At 39.3% G+C, this 24,166-nt stretch overlaps 1 protein-coding gene across 2 annotated transcripts; it reads right to left on the bottom strand.

The window, feature by feature from the left end:
* Window positions 1–535: 535 nt before the first annotated feature.
* Window positions 536–23,918, bottom strand: DCLRE1A (DNA cross-link repair 1A). Of its 2 annotated transcripts, none has more exons than XM_015071319.3 (10): window positions 23,776–23,918; window positions 22,082–23,203; window positions 18,163–19,848; window positions 16,529–16,662; window positions 14,673–14,791; window positions 11,434–11,574; window positions 9,487–9,632; window positions 8,543–8,697; window positions 2,810–2,951; window positions 536–1,142 (listed from the first exon to the last, which is right to left on the bottom strand). In XM_015071319.3, the coding sequence occupies exons 2-10, from the start codon at window positions 22,545–22,547 to the stop codon at window positions 982–984; spliced, it is 3,150 nt and encodes a 1,049-aa protein (XP_014926805.3). In that variant the 5' UTR covers window positions 22,548–23,203; window positions 23,776–23,918; the 3' UTR covers window positions 536–981. The 2 variants fall into 2 exon arrangements, with proteins under 2 accessions (XP_014926805.3, XP_014926806.3); XM_015071320.3 differs by lacking the exon at window positions 23,776–23,918 and adding an exon at window positions 23,541–23,630.
* Window positions 23,919–24,166: the final 248 nt, after the last annotated feature.

Consider the following 24,166-nt stretch of genomic DNA (forward strand, 5'->3'; position numbering starts at 1 on the left):
CCTGCTTCAGTTTCTGTGTCCCTCTCTCTCTCTACCCCTCCCCCACATGTGTTCCGTCCCTTTCTCTCAAAAATAAATAAACGTTAAAAAAAATTTTTTTTTAAATCTCCCAAATAACTTCGCTGCTAGAGGTAATGCAAGAATACACATACACGCACATGCATGTGTTCATTATACTTGCCGTTTCCTTATTTTTAATACATTTTTAACCCAAAAACATTTTTAACATGAATTGGCCTGCCCCAAATTTTCATATTGGATCAACTACTTAGTCTGTGTTGGACAGATCAGGATTCATAAATAAATTAAAAAAAAACCCAAAACGCTGCAATCTGAATTTCTAGTAATCTAATGTCTTTAGTAAATAGTTCGGATAAACATCTATTCATGCATTCTTTTCGCCATCCTTTATTGGGTGACTACCTAGGCTCTTTGAATCATCTTCTTTAGTCACATGGTGAATTATTTTCATTGAAATTTTACAAAATTGTATGAATATCACAGTTACAAATCCTAAAAACCAAAAGACACCATGGCAAATTTAAGATTAATTTTTTATTTAAGTATACATACCACATAAAAGTTATCTCATAAAAATATGCCCCATATTAAATAATTTTAAAAATACAAAATGACAGGTATATAATGCTTTCGATCTCATTTATCCATTATCATCATGAATCCTTTGGTCCCTCAGGCTGCCTTTGTTGCTTCTCCTGGGGCTGGATGCAGCAGGATGTACCTGCTTCGGTGGGAGGAGCAAGAATCAAGGGTACTTGGGAGACCAGTCTCCATCATTACTGAGGATGCAGAGACACTCGGCACCATGAACGTGCTATTCAAATGTAAATGAGGAAACAATTTATCTGAGCAGCCTTCACGAAGCTTTTCATATAAAGCATGTTGCATATCACTTAAGATTTAACTAGTAATGAGCTCTACGGAAGTTACCTAACTAGTTCTGAGTCCTTTCAGGTAACATCAATATCCAGCTTCCAATTTCCACTCTTTAAAATATTTCTCCATTGTGCTCCTAGACTTCAAAGTGCCCACATTCACGGTAGGTATGATTTTCTGGGGCTTCAGCCACTGAACAAAACGTTTCATTTCTAGGTAGCTGCTGTGTTCACTATAAGGGATTCCTGCAACACCAAAGAAAAGGTATCGCCTATGAAAAATCAAATTACTAAAACAAAACCCCACACAAGCTCAAAATAAAAAGGTAAAGCAAGCCACAGTATTTTTGTCAGAAACTCCTTGGTGCTTTATTACTGATAAAAAAAATTGTTAATAACTTTTATGGAGAATAAAGATTAAAATGATACAGGAACTTTGAACATTAAAAAATTCTATTGCGTTTCTATGTTGTCTTTTCTTTTAAAGTGGGAAGGGGAAGAAAGGGTCAGTTTTTTTAATGTTTATTTATTTATTTTTGAGAGAGACAGAGAATGCAAGCAGGGGAGGAACAGAGAGAGGGAGACATAGAATCTGAAGCAGGCTCTAAGCTCTGAGCTGTCAGCACAGAGCCCCACGTGTGGCTCGAACTCACAAACCGTGAGATCGTGACCCGAACTGAAATCAGATGCTTAACCGACTGAGCCACCCAGGTGCCCCTCTATGTAGACTCTTAATATGTATCTCTCTAGATTCTTATTTTTAATTAGGTTTTGTTTTAAAATAATTCTTCTCCTTGTTTCCGATTCTGTGTCTCCCTCTCTCTCTGCCCCTCCCCCGTTCATGCTCTGTCTCTCTCTGTCCCAAAAATAAATAAACGTTGAAAAAAAATTAAAAAAAACAAACAAACAAAAAAAACGGGGCGCCTGGGTGGCACAGTCGGTTAAGCGTCCGACTTCAGCCAGGTCACGATCTCACGGTCCGTGGGTTCGAGCCCCGCGTCGGGCTCTGGGCTGATGGCTCAGAGCCTGGAGCCTGTTTCCGATTCTGTGTCTCCCTCTCTCTCTGCCCCTCCCCCGTTCATGCTCTGTCTCTCTCTGTCCCAAAAATAAATAAACGTTGAAAAAAAAAATTTTTTTCTAAAAAATAAAATAATTCTTCTCCTTAAACACTTCATTCAGCTACGTGTTTCAGGAAAATCCTGGAAAAAAATGAATAAAATTTGAAAAGTGTCAAGCAAGAAGTCTCTTGGTTCCCGGAGCAAGTAAGCAGATTCCAGCCACCCAAGCTTTTCACACATAAAAAATAAGCAACAAAATAAAAATAAAATCTTAAAAATCCTTTTATCTTTACTGAAGATGAAGAACCACAGAGAAAGGGAGGGAGAAAGGGTCCTGCCGTGAGTTAACTAGGGTCTTTCGGGGCTGAAATTAAGTCACTAGGCTAGAGACACAGCAAAAATGTTTCCATCACCCACTATTCCAATAAGCGATTTCTGAGGACAACGGTAACGCCCCTCCAAGAAATGAGAGAAATGAGTCAAATCTGTACCTCTCGCTGTCATGGCATCTAATCCAGTCTTCCTGCTGACAGCCTGACGATGGCACCTGAGTGTCCAGGATACAACTGACTGCCCACCCCTCCTCCCAAGCAGTTCTACGGTTTCGTCCACACAGCACTGATCAGGCAAACGGAACGATGTGTGTTAGCCAATGCCCATTTAGTTACTCCTGCCACGCTCCTTTCTTTCAGTTTACGACGCACTAAAGATACAGCCGTAGAGAACGCAGAGGAATTCGAAACTCGAATGTTAAAGATTCCTTGGTGTCTGTTTTTCTCGGATCTTATTTTCACAGCTCTTTTTAAAAATGTAATAACAGACGTTAAAAGTGAAAAAAAAATGTAATAGCTATACCGTATATTGAAATGTTTCCTTTGGTCTGGGGAATAATGTCTGCTATACCAGTTAACTTGTTAGAATGTGTCCATCCTGTAGGTCGAAAAGCCAAAATCTGATCATATTTTCCACCGCACTTCTTCAAATGGCTCTGTAAAGCCTGTTAAATAAAAATAGGATACTTATTTAATGGTCCGTGAAGGTGGGTTATGCGGAAGAAAACAGAATGATCACGCTGGCATAATCTCAGCGAGCTGGCGCCTGGTGAACATTAATTTGCAATAACCTAGAGCCATACTTCCAAAAAAAAAAAAAAGTCAAAATCACTGAAAAAAAAAAAAAAAAAACCTTTTCCCCTTATCTAAAGTTAAACAAGCTTAAGTACAGTCTGAAAATAAGATGAGGCAAATTTAAACATAAGAATTATGTATTTAAAGATGACATATCAGCTACCAAAAAAAAGAATGGAAAAAAACAAAAAACAAACTCCAAGTCCTACTACTATGAGGATACTGAACACACGGCTAGGATGTTAGGGATAATAATAGTATGTAAGAGTATCCCTGTTAGAGATACTAATACTGACACGGGTAAACAGACAGCCAAACATATCCACGTGCATATGTCCAACGAAGGACCGATGGACGGATAGAAAGCGGAAGCAATGCTGTCAATGGCTTCAGACTCAACACGCACACTTCAAAGACACGCACTGGCACTCTTCTTGGGGGCTCACTCCTTTTCACTCTTCAAACACGAACTAGAATACTTTCAACACTTTTCATGCTGCTACCATTGGAAGTACTGGGCTTCCCTAAGAAATCTTGAGCAGAATTTTCCAAACTAAAGTCATCATAAGTGCTGACATTTGATGAAATGTGACAATCAGTGACCCAGGTTCAATCTTTGAAAGATGAGAAAAATCCAAATAAAAAGAGTCACGGGACAAGAGATACCAAAAGTCTAATACTTTTGGTCGTAAGACAAAACCCACGGTGTCAAGGGCTTAGTGTAAATTTATAATAAAATTCTAGTTTTATGTAAAATAATAAAAAATCTAAACTGCACATGGTGTCATCTTGGATTTCTGAAGCTCTTTTCTTTCTTAATCATACATGCTCTGAACTATTTAGTATTATAAAAGATGCTGGTAGAAAGTTCTGAAGAAAACAAAGACCAATCCATTCATCCATCTACTTAGTCCCTCATCTAATAAACATCTGCTCCAGTATTAGGCCATGTCATGGGGTCAGAGTGCTGGGTAAGAGACACAGCCTTCACGTTCTGGAAACTTATAGCCCGGCAGGGAGATGGTCAATAAAACCCACTGTGTGGATCTTTTTTAGAAATGGAAAACCATAGGCCCTGTCTTAACTTGTTCTACTTCTGATCATGTATTACACCATCAATAACTGGAAGCCTTACAGATTGATCTTTTCACAAAGGATTCATTTTAAATTTTTTTTAAAGAAACAGTTGTCTTTTCTTTTTTTAAAATTTATTATTTTGAGAGAAAGAGAGAGAAAACATGGACGGGGAAGGGCAGAGAGAGGGACACAGAATCCAAGGCAGGTTCTGCAAGCACAGAGCCCGATGCGGGGTTCGAACCCATGAGATCACGACTTGAGCTGAAACCAAGAGTTAGATGCTCAACTGAACCACCCAGGTGCCCCTTTAAATTTTTTGTTAATGTTTATTTACTTTCCAGAGAGAGAGAGAGAAAGAGAGAGACTAAGCACGAGTAGGGAAAGGGCAGAGAGAGAGGGAGACACAGAACCCAAAGCAGGCTCCAGGCTCTGATCTGTCAGCACAGAGCCTGACACAGGGCTCGAACCCACAAACCGTGAGATCATGACCTGAGCCAAAGTCAAACCCTTAACTGACTGAGCTACCCAGGCGCCCCCACAAAGGACTCCTTTTTTAGAAGAAATTCCTAGAAATGAAATTGTTGAGTAAAAAGATTTACCCCACTTTCCACTACTATCCAAGTGGATAAGAGTGCTAATTTCTCTATATCATGGCATAGGAATATTACTTTCTTAAAAAGTATGCCAATTTGGTAGAAGACAAACATATCCTTGTTTTGTTTTTTACTTTTATGTTTGATCACTAGGTAGAGGCTAAACATTTGACTGTGTTTATCAGACATTTATATTTCACTGCTGAATTAATAACAATCTTTTGACTTCTCACTTGTATCAATGATTTCTCATTAAATCCCTACCATTAAACAGTCATATTTCTTACCAATTACTGCCTCTCCACAAAAAAGTTTAGGTTATGGACAGATAGCTAAGTTTTCATTATAATCCCTGCCTCTGCAAACTTTTGGGGTTTTTGCCTTGCTTAGTCTAGATCTAGGTAAGCGTAGTACTATTTGCTTAAGTACTAACTCTCTTCCCCCTGTGCTCACAAAGAAAAGGAAATAATACAAAACAAAAGCAATTATATGTACAATATCGTAAAGTGAGAGTCCAGCTCTCAATGCAAGTCATGAAGCACATCCATTCCTATTTGCTCTGCAAAAACACTCAGTAGAATTAAGTGAGAATTTCCGCTTTTCACGAAACAAACCGAAGTTACCACAAAAACATCATCAACCTGCGCCACAAACAAAAACCGAGGATACTATCGTCCAAGCCAAACATACAGGAAAAGACTGCCAACAGCCACTAGTCATTCATTAGCTGCAACTGAAGAACTACTACCATCTTAGGAATTTTATCAACAATGATCTGGGGCGCCTGGGTGGCTCAGTTGGTTAAGGATCCGACTCTTGATTTCGGCTCAGGTCACGGTCTCGGGATTTGTGTGTTCGAGCCCCGTGTCCGGCTCCACGCTGACGGTGTGGAGTCGACTTGGGATTCTCTCTCTCCCTCTTCCCTACTCACGCTCTCTCACTCTCGAAATAAAAATAAATAAATAAACTTAAAAAAAAAAAAAAGGAATGATCTAGTCAATATAAGTCTCTGATCCGTGACTTGTGTCTGTTTATTGGTAACTAGTTTGTGATAAAACTGCTTTCAGTATATGCAACCGGAATTGGTTTTCAGTGTGTAATCATCTATAACGTTACTGTTGTAATATCTGATCACGGTCAATCAGGTAACTGGAGGTGGTAATTAACTGTGTACCACATATATAGACTTGGGATACTGCACTAGATAACATGAATGGTTTTATAGGGTTTCTAGGGCTTTCAAGCCTGCCTAACAAACCCTGAAAATTGTATATTTACCTTTTCACAATCATTAGCTCTGATGCAACAGAACTATTTTTGGCTGGCAAAAAAGTTGGCTTTACTCCCTCTTTCTGTCCCTCCCCGGATCATACAGACTCTGTCTCTCAAAAATGAATGAGTTAAAACAATTTTTTTAAAAATTAAAAAAAATTGGCTTGAGGTACAAACTAAAATACAGCCCCATGGTAACCATCAGCTTCCACTCCACCTGTGTTTTGTAGATAAGTAATTTCCAAAAATGTCATCAATAACTTTCATGGAGGAAGGGGAAGGGCTACTGAAGGCAATACCAACAATAGATAACAAATACAGAAAAATACAATGATTTAAGATATTCTTTTTTTTTCTTGTCTTCAAGACAGACAACTGCTAGCATTTATTTTCCCCAAAGTGCACAGTTCAGTGATTGTTAGCATATTCATAAAGCTTCATGACCACCATCACTATCTAATTCTAGAACATTCTCATCACCCCAAAGAGAGACACTACCCATTAGCAGTCACTCCTCATTCCCTCTCTTTCAAGCCCTGGCAACCACTAATCTAGTTACTGTGTCTAAGGTTTACCTCCTGAGAACATTTCCCATAAATGGAATCATACAATATGTAGCCTTTTGTACCTGACTTCTTTCACATGGCATCATGTTGTCAAGGCTCATTCACACTGTAGCGTGTACTATTAATTCATTCCTTTTTATAGTTGGATAACATTCCTACTTTATGGATACGGTACATTTTGTCTATCCATTCATCATTTGATGGATATTTGAGTTGTTTCCACTTCTTTGCTATTATGAATAACGTGGCTGTGAACATTTGTGTCAAAGTTTTTGGGTGGACCTATGTCTCCAATTCTCTTGGGCATACACCTAAGATTAGCTGGTCATATAGTCACTCCATGTTTAACATTTTCAGAATTATCAAACTGTTTACCAAAGCAGCTGCACCATTAATCATCTCACGAGCAATAAATAGGGTTCCAGTTTCTCCATATTCTCACTAACAAACGACACCGTCTGTCTCTTTATTATCACTATCCCAGTGAGTGTAAAATGGCAGCTCACTGTGGTTTTGATTTATGGTTTCCTGATGACTAACAATGGTGATCCTCTTTTTTCATGTTTTTTAGGCCATTTGTTTACCTTCTCATTCGTTTGGCCATTTATACCTTCTCATTCCCTCCTCAGCCCTCTACCACTTGGCCTCCTCCAATATCGCTTCAAAAAGTTCTTGTCACCCAACATGTTCTAATTGCCAAACTGCCGTTCTTTGCTTACGTGACCTCCGTGCAGCACAAGGTACCTTTAAAAACTCTTCCATGAAAAGTTCTACTCCCTCATTTCTACAAAACTCTAACTCTTCCACCCCTATTATCCTCCTAAATGGGTCATTTGTTCAAAGGGAACAAACTAAGTTAGTAGGAAATAAAACTTTAAGATAAAAATCATAAAAACATGCCATACTGTCCTCAAGATATCAATGTTCGTTTTATGAATAATCAACATCTCATTAACTCCACACAAATCAGATGACTCCCAAATTTAAAGTACTTTTCCAAAGATGGCTTTAGAGGGACAAAACTCTGACTTGATTGTCCCCGAAATTTTTTATGAATTATATACTCGGGAAAATAGACCACAAAAATTTTGCCTTTCTCTCATGAACAAAGGAATAGTTACACCTGTTACAATTTCCTTATTCCAGGGGCTAGAACTAAAATAACTCATTTTCTTTTTTTTTTTTAAGCTATTTCAAAAAGCTCCATAAATGTTATTTCATGAACATCTTAACAAAAGTGAAAATACATTGTGTGTGTGTGTGTACATTATGTTCTGATCTATTTTTAATACACAGTTCTGATGCATTCCATTGCTAGGTGTCCAAATGTTAGTAAATGGAATGAATCTTAGTATAGGAGTAAACCTGACAAATAAGGGCCCCAAATCAGAGTGAGCTCATATCTTCTGTCTCTTAACCTCTGCCTCAGAACTAACACTAGAACATCCTTTTTGAATGCACTCCCACTGTTGCACTTAATCCTCACAGCCCATAAATTTCCAACATATATCAGTATTATAGGGGCTTACAATTAATACAGAATAGACCTTAACACAAGTAAGAACTCTTAGAATTCTCCATTCATTGCTCTACTCACTGGAAAGGAATGGAAGACAATCTTCAAAACATAAGGTGTGAATGATCAGATAGTTGCATACTTTCCTACTTTTGTTTCTTTTATGATAGTTCTCTAGTTCCCAGGACATGTGAATTACTCTATACAGCTGTTCACACGCACACGTACGCGTGCGCGCGCGCGCACACACACACACACACACACACACACACAATAAAAGCACTGTAAATTCCACTTAAAAGACCTTCTAGGGCAAAGTTTACTATGACTCCACTCTAATTCCTCCAAGTTAAACTCAAGTAAAATGGGATTCCAGTTTATAATCATTGCATTACCTTTTCTAGTTTATGCTAAAAAGACATCTCATGAATGCTTACCTTAAAGTTAATTTGCATCATTGGGAGAAGGTGAACCAGGGAATTGCACATATCTGTAGTGATGAGGGAATTAAGTTCTGGGATGTTGAGGCACTGTAAGGTTTTATATTTTTCTTGGGACATGCCCACTTTTGAACCTAAAACGTCAGCGATGGCTATAGGCAAAGGAAAAGGTTGAAAATAGTAAAATCACAGCTTATAAAAAAAAAATTAAGTTACAACTTAATCAAAATTTAAAATAAGAATTCCCCCCCCCAAAAAAAAATTCAAAACGTTCACACTTTTAATATTTCAAAAACACTGAGTACTTTTGTTGGTTAACTATATGAAGTAAGAACTGTGAGAAATCCAAAGAACTTATTTTTAAGACCTAGTATTTAAAAATCACAAAAGATGTATAGACAGGGGTAGAGGAAAAGAAGGAACCAAAGTTGGAGGAGTTAAAACTCTGGCTTTATCACTTCATAACTTAATGTTTGCCATGATGCGACCATAATCAGGAAGAAATGCCAAGTATTTTGTAAAATAGTCTAATGCCATCTGGACAAGCTACAATTGCATATCCAGAAATCATTTATGTACAAAAATTAAAACTGTTCTCTAAAGTAATTAATTGATGGTTATCCTCAAAGAATGCAGAGACACAATTACGTATTAGTAAATTTTCCAAGTTCACTGAAATACTAACGTAGCACGGACATTTGCTCTAGAAACACTGTATAGACGCATAGGCAATGGCACACGCACTTACCAGGCATTTCCATTAAGTTAAGCCTTTCAAAGTTTAAAGGAACCCAACTCTATCAATTTTTCTTCAAAGGTAATATTGCACCATTTCAGGAAAGAAGTATCAAGTGCAAGCATCCAGACTGAAAGGGCTTTATGCAAAAGAGAATCTGATCTTTATAATATATTAATGTAAATTAGATACAGCCACCACCCACCTAGGAAGACTTTCTCTTTTCCAATAGAATAGGTGCCACAGACAACAAGAACACGTGGGTTTAGAGTTACTGCCTCAAAGGCAGTGTTGATGGCAAACTGGATAACCTCTTGCTGCGACGGGAAGGAGTATTCTGGGCTGCAGTATCTGTAATATGTTAAAAACGGTACTTATTAAATGAGCAACAAGAAAGCCATAGCATTAGGCTGGACGTTTTTCTAGAAAACAAGCTTTAGCAAGCGTACGTATAGCAACAGTATGATGTATTAACACCACTCTGGTTATGGACTGCCTACGGTTAAAATATTTGTGACAGGCCAGGGGTAATTTCTGATGGAATTCTGCATCTTCAATGTATCTTTTTCATATTTCTTTTATCACCCTCATATAAAGAAACTGCCCCTTTTTCTTAAAGGACTGTTCTAGCCGGCCAGCTACTTTAGCTGTGAATTACAAACCTCAGCAGCTTTTTTGTTTTAACCCCAATCACTATCAAAGAAAATACTAGTGACAGGGATTATCTCTGAACTAAAGAATTCCGATTTCGTTTAAAAATTAAAATGATGTGGGGCACCTGGGTGGCTCCGCCAGTTAAGTGTCCGACTTCAGCTCAGGTCATGATCTCGCGGTTTGTGAGTTCGAGCCCTGCGTCAGGCTCTGTGCTGACAGCTCAGAGCCTGGGGCTTGCTTCGGACTCTGTGTTTCTCCCTCTCTCCGCCCCTCCCATGCTCATGCTCTGTTTCTCTGTCTCTCAATAATAAATAAACATTAGAAAAAAAATATTTTTAAATAAATAAATAAAAAAGTGATGAAATCAAATTTGAATGTACTGAAGTAGCTTTAAATCAAACAGTGAACATTCACATGGTTATCTGCTCTTCTGAGGAGGTACAGAAATATGTACAATATTACAGGAATACTACAGATCCAGTTGGGGTCTACCTTAATACAATAACACCAAATGGAAAATTAACCCTAAGACTACTAGCTACCTGTCTCCACTTGGGATGAAAATCATGAAAATGAAAATCAATCATTTTTTTTTTACTTAAAAAACGTCACAAAGTAAAAATATCAAAGAAACATATTTTTCCCCATTTTCAAAATTGTTTTTGCTGGTCAGCCATAATAATAGAGAAGACACTTAGGTCTTTTCTCTGATAAAAAACCCACAAAGAAATTCAGAATTCTATGTTGAGCAAAACTAAGTAACAAAAAAAAGGTGTTTTGGGTTTGTTTTTTTTTTTACTTATTATTTTCTTAATTTACCTAGTATTTAAAGTACATATTAAAAAATGGAAAAATTAGCTATAGTGTTAGAAAACTGGATGTGGAAAGGCCATTTTTTTATTAAAATATGCCATCCAAACTCACTTCTTAAAACAGGTTGAAATAGTTGATATAATTAAATTCTAACAAAATGATGAGGTATTTTAATATATAATAAAAAATGGCTGGTGCCATTATGTTTATATAACATTTAGGAATTCAAAGTTGTCACTTAAAAATTACATTTGGAGAAACAAAGAATTTTGAATATTCTGAAGCAGAATCACATTTTGGCTTCTGTTTCTTCTCCACAATTACACTTAATAATTACACAAGTACTTTGAAAGAATAACTTAAAAGGGTGTTTCCTAAAGTTTGCCCCCCCCCCCCGTTTTTCCTTCCTTGTTTCAGTAACAGGATTCTCACAGAAACCATATTTTCAAAAGGAAATTACAAAAAAGAAAAAACTGAGTCGTAGCTGGTTAGGACTATGTCCTCTCAAATTTGTTCTTAAGCAAGTATATAGTTTTTCAAACAGCAATTTCTCTAATAGTCTTAAGATGGTAATTGGTAATCAGCCATCATTTTGATTACCTAAGCACCTGTGCACATTATTCATGATCTACGGGGCAAATATTGTCAGCGGGAAAAGGAAGCATACAAACAAAGCCTCTCTTACGTCGTATCTAAGTAAAGCGTGTGGACTTTCTGGCCTGCGAGAAGAGACCGTTCCATGGTGGGGTGTGCTCGGAAGTCTCCGGTGTGTAACAGGACTTTACCATTAGGAAGATAGAACAGGATCATGACAGCACCTGGACAGCTGAACACAAAAGAATATTCTTAACACGCGGCAAGGAAGCCAAAGGAAGAGAACTTATTCGGTTTTAGTAGGTGAAGACGCAGCACTGCATACAGAGGAAATGGAGCATTTTTACTTTAGAAAGTTTATTTACATCATAAAAAAAAAAAAAATCCAGGCTCAGGAAAGGATTAATTCAACAGGCCAGGTTTGTTCAAACTCCACACTTCCCCACCTAAAACGTGTCTTTAGGACTAGTCCTTGGCCGGCCCTTGAGAGAGGAGTTCTGAGCCCTTGGAATCTTCTGCCCCGTAAGAGTGCTTTGTGTGCCTGACGCCTGGGGCCACGTGTTACTAGCTTGATGTGAGAGTTTATGCTAATGGTGTTTCCTATGGTGAATATCTGGTTTTGCTCTCTGGGCCTGGAGTCTGAGTAGCTGAGGCAAGTCACGTGGGTGCTGCACGTGCACATGACTGACGTCCCCGCTGGACCCAAGGCTCCATGAGCTTCCCAGCTTGGCCAGGCTTTGCATGTGTGGTGACACATGGCTGCTGGGAGAACTAAGTGCATCCGTGCCACTCATTAGAAGGGTACCTGGAAACCCGGGCCTGGTTTCTCCTGGACTTTGCCCCCATTTGCCTTTTCCCTTTGCTGATTTTAATCTGAATCCTTTCGCTGTCACCATGAGTAGGACAACTTTTCTGAGTCCCCTGGGTCTTCCTAGGGAACCACTGGGCCTCACGGTAGACTTGGGGACGCTCTACCATATTGGGGCTTGGAAATTACTGCCAAAACACAGGAAACTTTAATTTTGCATTTTAGGAAAAAATATGACATAATTACTTTTGTAATTAAAAATTACCCCTTAGCTTCCTGCCCCCAAACTTCAGATGAATGACTGAAGTGGGAAAGAAATAATACCAACGTTACCAATAATAATGATACCAAGACTGGGGAAGAAATACCAATATACACAACATCTTTCAGAAAATAGAGGAGGAGGGAGTATTTCATGAGGCCAGCATTACCCTAATGTCAAAACCAGACAAAAGCATTATTAAAAAAACCAAAAAACTACAGACCAACATCCATTATGAAAACCAGATACAGAAGTCTTTAACAAAATATCTGGCATATGAAATCCAGCAATATATATTTTTAAAAGGATAATCCATGAAGATTAAGTGGGGTTTGTCCCAGCAATGCAAGGCTGGTTTAACATTCAGAAAACCCATCATGATTATTTACCCTGTTAACATTATAAAGGAGAAAAGTTATATGATATTCTCAGTAGGTGAAGGAACATGTGACAAAATTCAATATCCATTCATGATTACAAACTCTGTAGACCAGGAAGAGAGGGCATCTTCCTCAACCTAATAAAAGGCATTTATGAAAAACCCATTGCCAACATCAAGCTTAATGAGAAAGGCTGAAAGCTTTCTTCTTAGGGTCAGGACCAAGGCAGTATCTCTGCTCTCACCACTGAGAGGCTGAGCCAGGACCAAAACCAAGAGGGGAAAAAAAGCACTCTGAATGGAAAGAAGTAAAACAAAATTGTCTATACTTACAGATGACATGATCATACACGTAGAAGATTTTTAAGAAATCTATAAAAAACCTACTACAACTAATGTGCAAGTTTAGCAAGGTCTCAGGATATAAGGTCAATAAACAAAAATCAGTTGTCCATCAAGAGGTGAATAAAGATATTGTAGTGTGCCCATACAACTGATACTATTCAGCAGTAACAAGGAACAAACCACTGATATACACATCAGCTTGGATGAATCTCAAAAACATGGACAGAAGCTGGATGCAAAAGAGTAGATACTATGCGATTTCATTTAGCTGAATCCCTAGGATTCAGGAAATGAACCACAAACCTAATCCATGGTGATAGGAAACAGATCAATGGTTCCCTGGGCCAGAGTCAGCGCGGGATTGACTGGGAAGGAGCATCAGGAAACCTTTTGGGGTGGGGAAAATTTCCGATATAATTTTTACTGTGGTGGGAATTACATGGGTGTGTATTTTTGTCAAAATTCAGCAAACACTTAAAATGGGTCTATTTTATTTATGTAAATTATGCCTAAAAAAGTTGGCTTAAAAAATATCAGAACTTGAGTTGTCATAATTGGTGATTAAAAAAAGAAACAGAAGTTAGCAGACAGAAAGTTAAAGGCAACCTGAAGACAGAGCATGGGTCTGGATTTCTGGAGACCTAGTCTTAATTTTAATTCTCTACACATCTGTGATCTCTAAGGTACACAAGGCTAAAATTGTATGAAAAGTAGGAAGAAGGGCAGTTGAGAATCACACTTTGGCAATATGACACTGACAGTGCTTTACATTTAAAAAGAAAAAAAAAAGAGGGAAAAAGAGAAACCATTTTCAAGAAAAAAAAATTCCAAGTCTTTAGTATTAAAAGCTTGAAGAATTTCTTAAAAGGAAACAAAAATCCTCTGGTATCCATTCAGAGTACAATCTGCTAACTTATATAAGTGATATTAAAGAAAATGGCCAAAACTAAAAAAAATAAAGAAAATGGCAGGGGCTCAGTCGGTTAGGTGTCTGACTTTGGCTCAGGTAGTGATCTCGTGGTTTGTGAGTTCGAGCCCTGCATTGGGCTTGGTACTGCCAGCTCGGAGCCTGGAGCCTGCTTCCGATTCTGTGTTTCCCTCTCTCTGCCCCTCCCATGGTCATGCTGTCTCTCTGTCTCTCAATAACAAATAAAATTATTTTTTTTTAATTTAACAAGAAAAAAGAAAATGGCAAAAGGTTATGTCTTCAAAACAGCGACACGTTAAAATGTTTTTTTTTTAAATAAAAGGGATGTCGTATGTTAAACATAGTAATTTAAACTGCATCAAAATGGGTTAGATAATATTTAAAGGATCCCATTATATTTAATCTCTGATTCTGTAATCGGGCACGTTATTTTTTTTTTTTTTCAAAAGGAGAAACACATGTGAGAGTTTTTAAAAATTAGGAATTTTTAAAAATAGGAATTTTTTTAAATATAGGAATAATGGTTTCAATAAGACAGTTCTTAAATAAACTTATTTTTGTTAATATTTTAAAAAATAGGCCAGCCTTAATATAACTTTAATACTTACTGGTTGGCATCAAGCAAAATGACTTTTACACCATTTACTATACATTCAGTGTCCATTGGTAGTGGATGGACATATTGCTTTTGCATGTGAAGTTTGCTCTTCAACAAATTGCCGGTTATCTGCAAAACAGAACGCACTTGTTGCTGATACAGAGAAACACTGAGTCTCCTATTTCAGATCTAGTTTAGAACCAAGCATCTTAGTCTACCTGTTCTCCCACTGATATTCATGGAAATCCTCTCAAATGCCAGAAAAAAAAACTTCCTAAAATGACTGTCGCAATTCTGCTTAAACACTGTCGCTGGCTCTCCCTATCTATGTAAAGTCCCTCGTCTCCAGATGACAACCAAAACCCGCATGAGCCGGCCCCTGCTCATTTCTGCGGGTTTATCTTCTGTTATTCCCTATCTCATGGTTAGCCATTCTGAATTATCCAAAGTGCCTGGGATGGGTCGATTTCTAAGGTGTGTGTGCGCTTATACAAACTCTACTCTCTACCTAGAATGTCCTCTCCTCTCTCTTCCACCTGGTTCTGGAATCGGACAGACCTGTGTTCAAATTCTGGCTCTGCCATTATTAGCTCTATGACTTGGGGCACGTTATTTAACCCCTTTCCCAGCCTCAGTTGCCTCATTAATAAAAAGAGGTTAGGGGTACACGAGTGGCTCAGTTGGTTGAGTGTCCGACTTTGGCTCAGGACATGACCTCACACTTCCTAAGTTTGAGCTCCATGTCGGGCTCACTGCTGTCAGCGCAGAGCCTGCTTCAGATCCTCTGTCCCTCTCTCTCTCTGCCCCACCCCCACTCACGTTCTCTCTTTCTCTCTAAAATAAATTTTAAAAAAACTTAAAAAAAAAAGAGGTGAATTCAAGAATTCAAGAATGCTTGAGGATTAAATCAAATTCTAGCCAAATCCCTTAGTAGTAGGCATTAAAATAGTCATTTCTTTTCTATCTTTTTTAGTGAGAGAGAGAAAGAGAATACACAAGGAGTAGAAGGAGAGAGAATCTTAAACAGTCTCCATGCCCTGCGCGAAGCCTGACACCGGGCTCGATCTCACAACCCTGAGATCATGATTTGAACTGAAATCAGGAGTCCGATGCTTAGCCGACTGAGCCACCCAGGCACCCTTAAAATAGTCACCTTTTAATAATTAATTCAAGGTATCTCTTTCACCAGGAAACTTTCTCTGACCTTGGCCTAGGACAGTGTAAAGCACTTTCTCCTACTTGCTGGCATTCTGCTCAGTTTTCTAGCACAATACCAACCCCATCACCATGTACTTGGAAAAGTATCGCCTGAAGGCTGTGAGTGCCTTGAAGTTAGGTATTTTGCCGTGAATGTCTTTTAAGGTACTCAATAGATGTTTACTGGATGAAACTTAGGTGTTTTAGTGCACCATGAAGTGCATGAAGTAGTTTACTGTTTCCATATAAGAAAGCATTAAAAAAAAATCCTAGGGGCGCCTGGGTGGCTCAGTCGGTTGAGCGTCCGACTTCAGCTCGGGTCATGATCTCACAGTCTGTGAGTTCGAGCCCCGCGTCGGGCTCCGTGCTGACAGCTCAGAGCCTGGAGCCTGCTTCGGATTCTGTGTCTCCCTCTCTCTCTGCCCCTCCCCGACTCATGCTCTGTCTCTGTCTCAGAAATAAACAAACGTCAAAAAAAAATTTTTTTAAATCTTATTATAACTATTGACAATAGCTCATTTAATTTTAGAATCTTAATGTGGAATCTATTTTCTCATAGCTTTTCTAGTAGGATGACAGATCTTACAACGTTAGTTACTCTTTTTCAACCACAGTGCTTAGAAATTCTCTGCATTCCATACATTTAGAGTTTAGAATACTGAAACTTACCTCACTACAATAAACTGGAAATGTGAAGTTTTTAGACAATCCAGCGTAATGATCAGAATGAAAATGTGTGAGAAAATAGGCTGTGCAACCTTCCACCAGTCCGTACTGGAAGGCATCAACTGTAAAGCCAGTCCCTGTCACGGAAAGAGCACACAGCTGCTTGAGTGATAGCTAACGGGGTGGAAGATGCTCAGCTCGAATGTAAACAGATCCTACCATCTATATATCTCGATTCCAACTGAGCTTTATACCCTAAAACCTTATTCCACATAAATTCAGCAAAATCGGATACTAGAAATGAAAAGAAGTCTTGTGAGTTTCTAGTAAATATCCCACTATTGGCTTTGCTTTTTCAATGAATAACTGTACCAAAAGAAATTAAAATGCTAAGCTACAAACCAATTATTTCTTTGTTTTCCTGACTTAAATCCTTCACTTCTACAAAACAGCAAAAGGAAAATGCTATATTTCTTCTTATTTTATTCTATTTTGGCAGTGCACACTGGGGGCAGACATGGTTGAAGGCCCAAGTAATCTTACAAATGACAGCGGCTGAGGGTCTCCGAAGGGTCACAGTACAATAACAGATGAACAGCATATGCAGTATTCGCACTTCACGGTGCGGGATGGGAGGAAGTAAGAAAATAAATTCTGGGGTGCCTGCTGGCTCCGTCAGCAAAGCACGCAACTCTTGATCTCGAGGTTGTGAGTTCGAGCCCCACAATGGGTGTAGAGATTACTTAAAAATAAAATCTTTTTTAAAAAATGCCCAAAAAAGGCTACCTAGAGGAGTTATAAGAAAAAAAAATGGTTGAGGTGTTCTGAAAAATGTTCATGAAAGAAATAGCCAAGGGTGTGGATTGTGAGGAGACAGTAAACAGGCATACTTCACAATCCCACTGAGGCTTATCCACACACAGCATACCAGTCTCTGGCTCACTTAAAATGCAAAAAACTCATCACAGGAATCATTAACAACAGAACTGGAGCTCTGATGTACATAAATGCTATTCCCTACATAAACATTTTGGATTCTAGATCGGGAATATCAAAGCACTTTAAAAAGTCTTTCTGAAACCGGGTATATTTTGGCAGCTTTCTGGTTTCTTCAATAATCAAATTCATTTTACCATGCATTTTTGTAATTCACTTATGAAGGCACTGGGAATTATAAAATATGAAAAGGCTGAGAAACTAAGTTATGATGTGCATTAAAACTATTTGACATTTATTATGACCTATGCAATTTGTTAGTTTTCCTTCTTTGAAGCTATTTAGCACTCAGTATTTCTCTTAAGGGCATAGGGACTGTTTTTATTGTAACTACTTACAGAGAGCCTTTCCTCCTTCCATATTAAGCTGACCTTTACTCAACTGTGTCAAATCTGTAATATCTACCTACTAGTATAGGATCTTGTACACAGAACATATTTAATAAAAGTTTGCTGCATTGAATAGGGCAAAAACATTCAAATAGGCCAAAAAAAAATCTGTTACAGGTCAATGAACTATAAAAAACAAAGGAAATACATATAAAAATTGTTTTATACAAACAGACACATAACATGGGGAATGAACATGAAATTTTAAGTTGATTCTTTGTAGGTATATTAAACATTGGCATTTCAACTTACCAGGTATTTTCTTATAGAATGGGCATGTCTTTTTTCTTAATTGTCCTGCATTAGATGACTCTGGGATTTTTGTGTTCCCTCTCTGCAGCCTGCCACAAGCTGATTTTACGAAGACTTTGTCTTTCCTTAAATTGAGGGTTTCGGATTCTGTCCTATCAATAAGGCGATGTGACCTCTTCTGATGTGCTCCTGCCTGTAGTGAATCTGACTTTTTCAGTCGCTTTCTTTGATGCTGTGACCTCTCACTGGAAAATTCCACAGAGGGCTGAGTCTCACTTAAATTCTTTGCATCAAATTCTAAATCACTTAATGATTTTTCTGCTTTCCTCTTGCGCTGCCGGGACCTCTTTTCCTTAGGACTTACAGCTGGATTGAAGTTCAGCCCTTCTACTGCACTTCCCTCCAGCAATTTCTCTTCTTTTCTTTTGGGTGGCAGACCAAAATAAACACCTATATCCGTTTGTTTCATTACCTTGGAAGAAGACTGTGTCGCAGGACAGCTTGGACCAGATGGCGATATTTTCAGAGACTCGGCCGCAGTAGACGCACTAGATTTCTCTGTATTTGGAATTGTAACTTTACTGCCTTGTACACCACCTAATGCCTTTCCGCAGACACATGTGGAGTTAGTACTGTTCTTAGCACTGAAGTTCCTATTTGATGCTTTCCTAATTTTACTTTGGGTTGGATGGAAAGAAAGATCCCCTTCTCCCTGGCTTCCAAAAGCTTTCGGCATTTCACGATTAAGTGGTGGAAGGGAAACCTGATTGCCAACAGCTGATTCTTCAAGTACCTGTTTCTGTTTATTCGCCCGACATTGTGGCTTGCCAGGTTTTGCTGTGACAGCTTGATAACTAGAAGGAAGCCCCTCGGCGAATGCCGATGGCAACGGCACGAAATCATCACCGGTATGCGCCCCATCATCACGTGAAGTGATGCTCTTATTCTGGAAAAGAGGCCGAGACGAACCGGTTAGCGTGTTGTATTTATACAATACTTCATCGTGTTGATCCTGAGTTAAGAAGCCGTGCACGTGGGGGCCGCGCTCCTGCTGGTCCCTCAGGGAGGAGCCACGGAGTTGGTGAAACAAAGAAGAGCTGGTGTCATCTTCTCCCAGGCTGCCATCTTTAGAGCTTTCTGTAAACAGCAGTTCCTGCTGTGAATCACCTAGCTTTTCATCTATCTCGTCAGTCTCTTCATCACTTTGAAGTGGAGAGTAAGAGATTTCGTAGCTGCGAAAGTCATTTTCTGGCAGTGGCGAGAGTGCGCGTTCTGAGTTGTTTTGGCTGTCTAATTCTTCAGCGAGAGGCAAACCAACTCCTACTGGTTTGTCATTATTAACACATCCTGCAAGTCGTGGGGTGGATTGGGATGTTTGGAGATTTGTCAAAGAAGATATCTTGGTATTGGTTTGAGCAGGAGACTGAGATTTCTTTAGACACGGTGTCACTGATGAGGGCGTAGTTGAAACGGTTTTGAAGTTTTCCGTCTGTTTCTGATGCAGAGACCATCTTTCCTCAAGGCTACAGAGGAAGCCTGAATTAGTCTCACCGAAACGACCCCCTGGCCCATGTGGTGAGCGGCCGAGAGGCTGGTTGCTGGCTCTGCTCTGAGCCAGCAGGAGGTGAGTGTATCTCTTGAAATGAGAAGGAATTGTTGAGGTGCACACAAGACCATCAGGACACTCTGAAAATTTTAACAAAGAAAAAAAGTAATAGAGGATCAAAACACAGACAGAGTCAACACGTAAGTGAAAAGTCATCAGTCCTACTTTGAAGCCTTAGGACCATGGCTATCTTTATACAATCAAAAGACCCAGCGTAAAATAACAATAATCCAGTATGGTTTTGCAAGGTGCTCGTTATGAGTTTTAAATCAAATACTTCTTAAAGTTTCTTTGCAGATGATCTTTTTCCAAAACAATTTTTAAGACTAATACCTTCCCCCCTTCCCCAAGTACCTCTCATAAATACGAGCTCCTTCAAAATGCAGTTCATGCTTACATGAAGTATTTACAGGTGCTCACTAGTCCAGATTTGCTCAGGCAATAAAGAGTGAAAAAGACTAGTGTGTCTGTCAGAGAACTAAAGTTCTACCCCAATTTTTATCTTATCAAGCAGTATGGATTTGTGACAATTAAAGTACCCAATTAGGGTCCATTTTTTTTAATATTCACACTGCATAGGATAACAGTAATAGACTAATTAGTAATAGCTGTTCATACACTGAATATTTTAGATTCTAAGATTTGAAATTCAATTTGATAAACTGGTTAATAATAAGGCTTTAATAATCTGCAAACTACTCCCCATCACACTATTATAATTGAGAACCATTCCGTAAACCATCTTGGCAAATCCCCTTGTACGCTAATTTCCAGGTTTATAAAAAAAATAAAAATAAAAAAAATGACCCCTCTTCCTCTCCAAAAAGATGTTACATTAAACTAGAAGACCTCACTGCTTAATTTAAAACCACCTCATCAAAGTATTTGTTATGGAACCGAATTCAATTCAAGAAGAGTCTGTCTGAGATTCTATTCCTAAGGTTAGGCAATGAAAAACCTAAAGAAAAACCTCTTTCAGGTGGTTTCATCCTAAGACATTTCCCCCTGAGGTGCTCCCCACGGGAGTCCAACTTCCATTTCTGATTTCCGAGCCACTTAAGAGCAAAAATACTAGCATTTGATGAGGCTTTCATTTTATAAAAAAAGCTAACGCCAATTTTTTTAAAGTTCTTTTGCATCTTCGTGCAGTACTTTAAAATAACTAGAGGTTAATAATAAAAATGTCTTCTGAATCATACATAACATATAAGCCATACTGAGTAGTATTTTTATTTTGCTGAATTTTAATTCTTTGAGATTTAGAAATCTATATATGGTATATATGATATCTCTGAAATACACAAATCATAACAACCCATTCTTCATATACTCCAAGTAGGACTTCCTACGTTAAACATGACATTATAGATCTTAAAAGATAATAAAAGCATAGCATTACTTCATTTATCATTTGGCACATTTTAAATTAGAATCTTAAAAACCCAAGATTCCTTCCCAGTTCTTCTTTCTGTACAATACCACGACAGATCCAACACAATCACATTTAGAAGACTTGACTATAGGGGCACCTGGATGGCTCAGTCAGATGAGCATCCCGACTCTTGATTTCGGCTCAGGTCATGCTCTCATGGCTCGTGAGTTCAAGCCCCATGTGGGCTCTGCACTGACAGCCTGCTTGGGATTCTCTCCCTCTCCCTTTCTCTCTGCCTCTCCTCTGCTTGTGTGTGCGCTCTCTCAAAATAAATATATTGAAAGAAAAAAAAAAGACTTGACTATATGCATAATTCTTTAAATTTCTGTTTCACAAAAGAGAACAAAATGGGCAGTTTAACATTCAAGAGTGCTGCTCTATAGGTGTGCCTGGGCATGCAACTCTGATCTTGGGGTCGTGAATTCAAGCCCCACCGTGGGGCATAGAGATTACTTAAAATAAGTAAAACTCTAAAAAGAATGCTCATCTATAAAAGGTCAGTACCACCTACCTTTTGGGGTCATTGTGAGAGTCAAGTAAGTAAACAGAATTAAAGTACCTAGCACAGTATGTGCTCAATTAACACTGACAAAAAAAAATAACGGACATGTTTAGGAACCTTCATCAAATAATAAAATGCATTTCGACTGTTTTCAAGTTTGCAACATTCTCTACAAACATACCATTGACTGTTATCCTTTTACCCTTAAGAAGGGTTTCTTTGTTTGCTTCTAGGGTTAAGTCATTTATACTTTGATACTTCAGCGCCTCCCCTCCCTTTCAGTTTCCTGCTTGCCTTGCTTGTTCCGCTGGACTGATTCCTCTGCCTAATGCAGATCTTTTAGGCTATTTAAAAACTACTACCTTTTTTGCAGTCTTACCTGTTTCAGAGACCGGTGGCGAATCCAAACACTCGAAAACATGCCATCGAGGTGTCTGACCTAGCAATGAGGAAAAAGGCATCTGGCAGTTTGGACAGTATCCATCATAAACTGGACGTATCTTTGGAGATACGTGTTTGTTTTTGCGAGTCCTACAGTGCTTTCCTGGAGTGGCCTCCTGATCTTGGGACTGCTGAATACCATCCTCACAACTAGAATTCTGACTAGAAGCTACAGAAGTCTGACTCTCTGTTTCTCCAAGGCAAATTTCGGGGTCCTTTGTCTTTTCTTTAGCTTCTACCGTTCTTTTTTTATTTCTGTTTCGTTTTGACTGGTATTTTCCATCTGTTGCTTTTTCAACAGATTTTGGAGTATTCTCAGAGCAATTATTTGTATGTACCGGCTTTGGTTTTCTTTTAGATTTGTATTCCCAGATGTCTTCTTCCAAAAAAGCATCCTCTAACATGGCAAAATGATTTTTAGGAAAATTGAGAATCTATTGATTACAAAATTTTTAAATGGAAAGATTTTGCTGCCAAAAAAACCAAAAAACAAAAACCCAAACCCACTAACTCGATGGGAATCTAAAGCTTTGGTAATGGATGTATTGGCAAACGACAAACCTTATACCTGAGAACACACGCTATTCCATTTATACCACAATAAAATTAAGAGAACCTACCACAGGGGTAGCGTTTGAGAAGTTTACCATTGTGGCTGCTATTTCATTCAAGTGACTTGGCGTTTCCAAGAACTTGATTCATAAAAATAAGAATCAGTAATACTTTGAAAATTAAACACTAATGGGAAGTATACGTTCAACAGCTTAATCTCAGGGTGAGCTTTGTAAAATTGTTATAAAACTCCTGTCTGTTCCTTTTCAACTGGACAATTGTCCAAATAATTCACAAATGGAACACAGTCCCTGGGCAACAGGCTTAGCAGGTTTTCCAAACATTAAATGGCTACCTCGGCTTGCGAGTACCACCCTAATCACATCATCATCAAAGAGGTGTGTGATTCAGGGGGTAAAAATTGCCCTTATCTGTGACTCTTGGATATTCAGCCACATCAGCTTCCTGGGTCAGTCCAGTATCTTCCTCCAGCTGCAACGGACACACACTGCACAGTGAACAAACAAAATTCAAATATGTGAAATTGTGCTTGCACTGAGGCCACCCACACTCCGAACTCCAGACCGCAGAAGTGGTCTGCCCTAGGGGTGGCCAGCTTTCTCTCCCTCCACCAGCCTCAAAACCCACGTTCATCGGCCTGATGCCTCCCACCTGCTCTACCTTCTCTTTGAACTTAGGAGGCTGCAAGGCCAGTGAGTGGGGCCTATCACCTCCCAGGCAGGGAGAGGGTGAGCTGCTAGCACAGCCGGCTCTATAAAAGCCATCAGAGCCCTCCACTTCTGAAGTCGGAAGCTCGGCCCACCCGGATCCTCGCGGCAGCCCACCTGCCACCCGCACACCCTCGGGAGCAGCTCCAGCTGCGTCCGCTCCGCTAGGCGCCCCCCTCCCGCCCCTCGCTCCGCTCCGCTGACAATCTGTTCACGCTCGCACTTTCAGCACAGCAGGGCGACAAAATACTGTATTTGTGTATAAGCCAAAGCCATTGCCAGTCACTCCCAACTTTAAGAAAATCTCTCCCGGGAGGACATCCTTCCCACCGCCACCCCCCCACCCCGTTACCTCTCGTGTCTTGGCGGGAACAGCGTCCCCTTGCCACTGCTGTGTCGAATCGGCTGACCCCGGTCTAAGGGCGGGACTTCTAAAAAGTTTGTGTCCTTTTAAGTCCTACAGATTTCTTTTATCTTATTTTTGTTCTAACCCCCTCTCATTTCCAAAGTGAAGTGTGTGTGTGCGTGGCGGGGGGAGGGAATGGTTCTCTTAGAGCTCCTGGAACGCTGACCCACAGGCTTTCTCCATGCTGAATCTGGCGCTCCCAATGTCCAGGCTCAGCTGTGCCGAGAGGCTCTGGAAGGGGCGGGGTGGCTTGGGCCGGTGGCTAAATTACGGGCCCGGGAATTGCAACACTTTGTACCTTAGCATCGGAATGCATGATTACAAAAGAAACGGTGTC

Source organism: Acinonyx jubatus, chromosome D2, assembly GCF_027475565.1.
Source record: "Acinonyx jubatus isolate Ajub_Pintada_27869175 chromosome D2, VMU_Ajub_asm_v1.0, whole genome shotgun sequence".
Lineage (NCBI taxonomy): Eukaryota > Metazoa > Chordata > Mammalia > Carnivora > Felidae > Acinonyx > Acinonyx jubatus.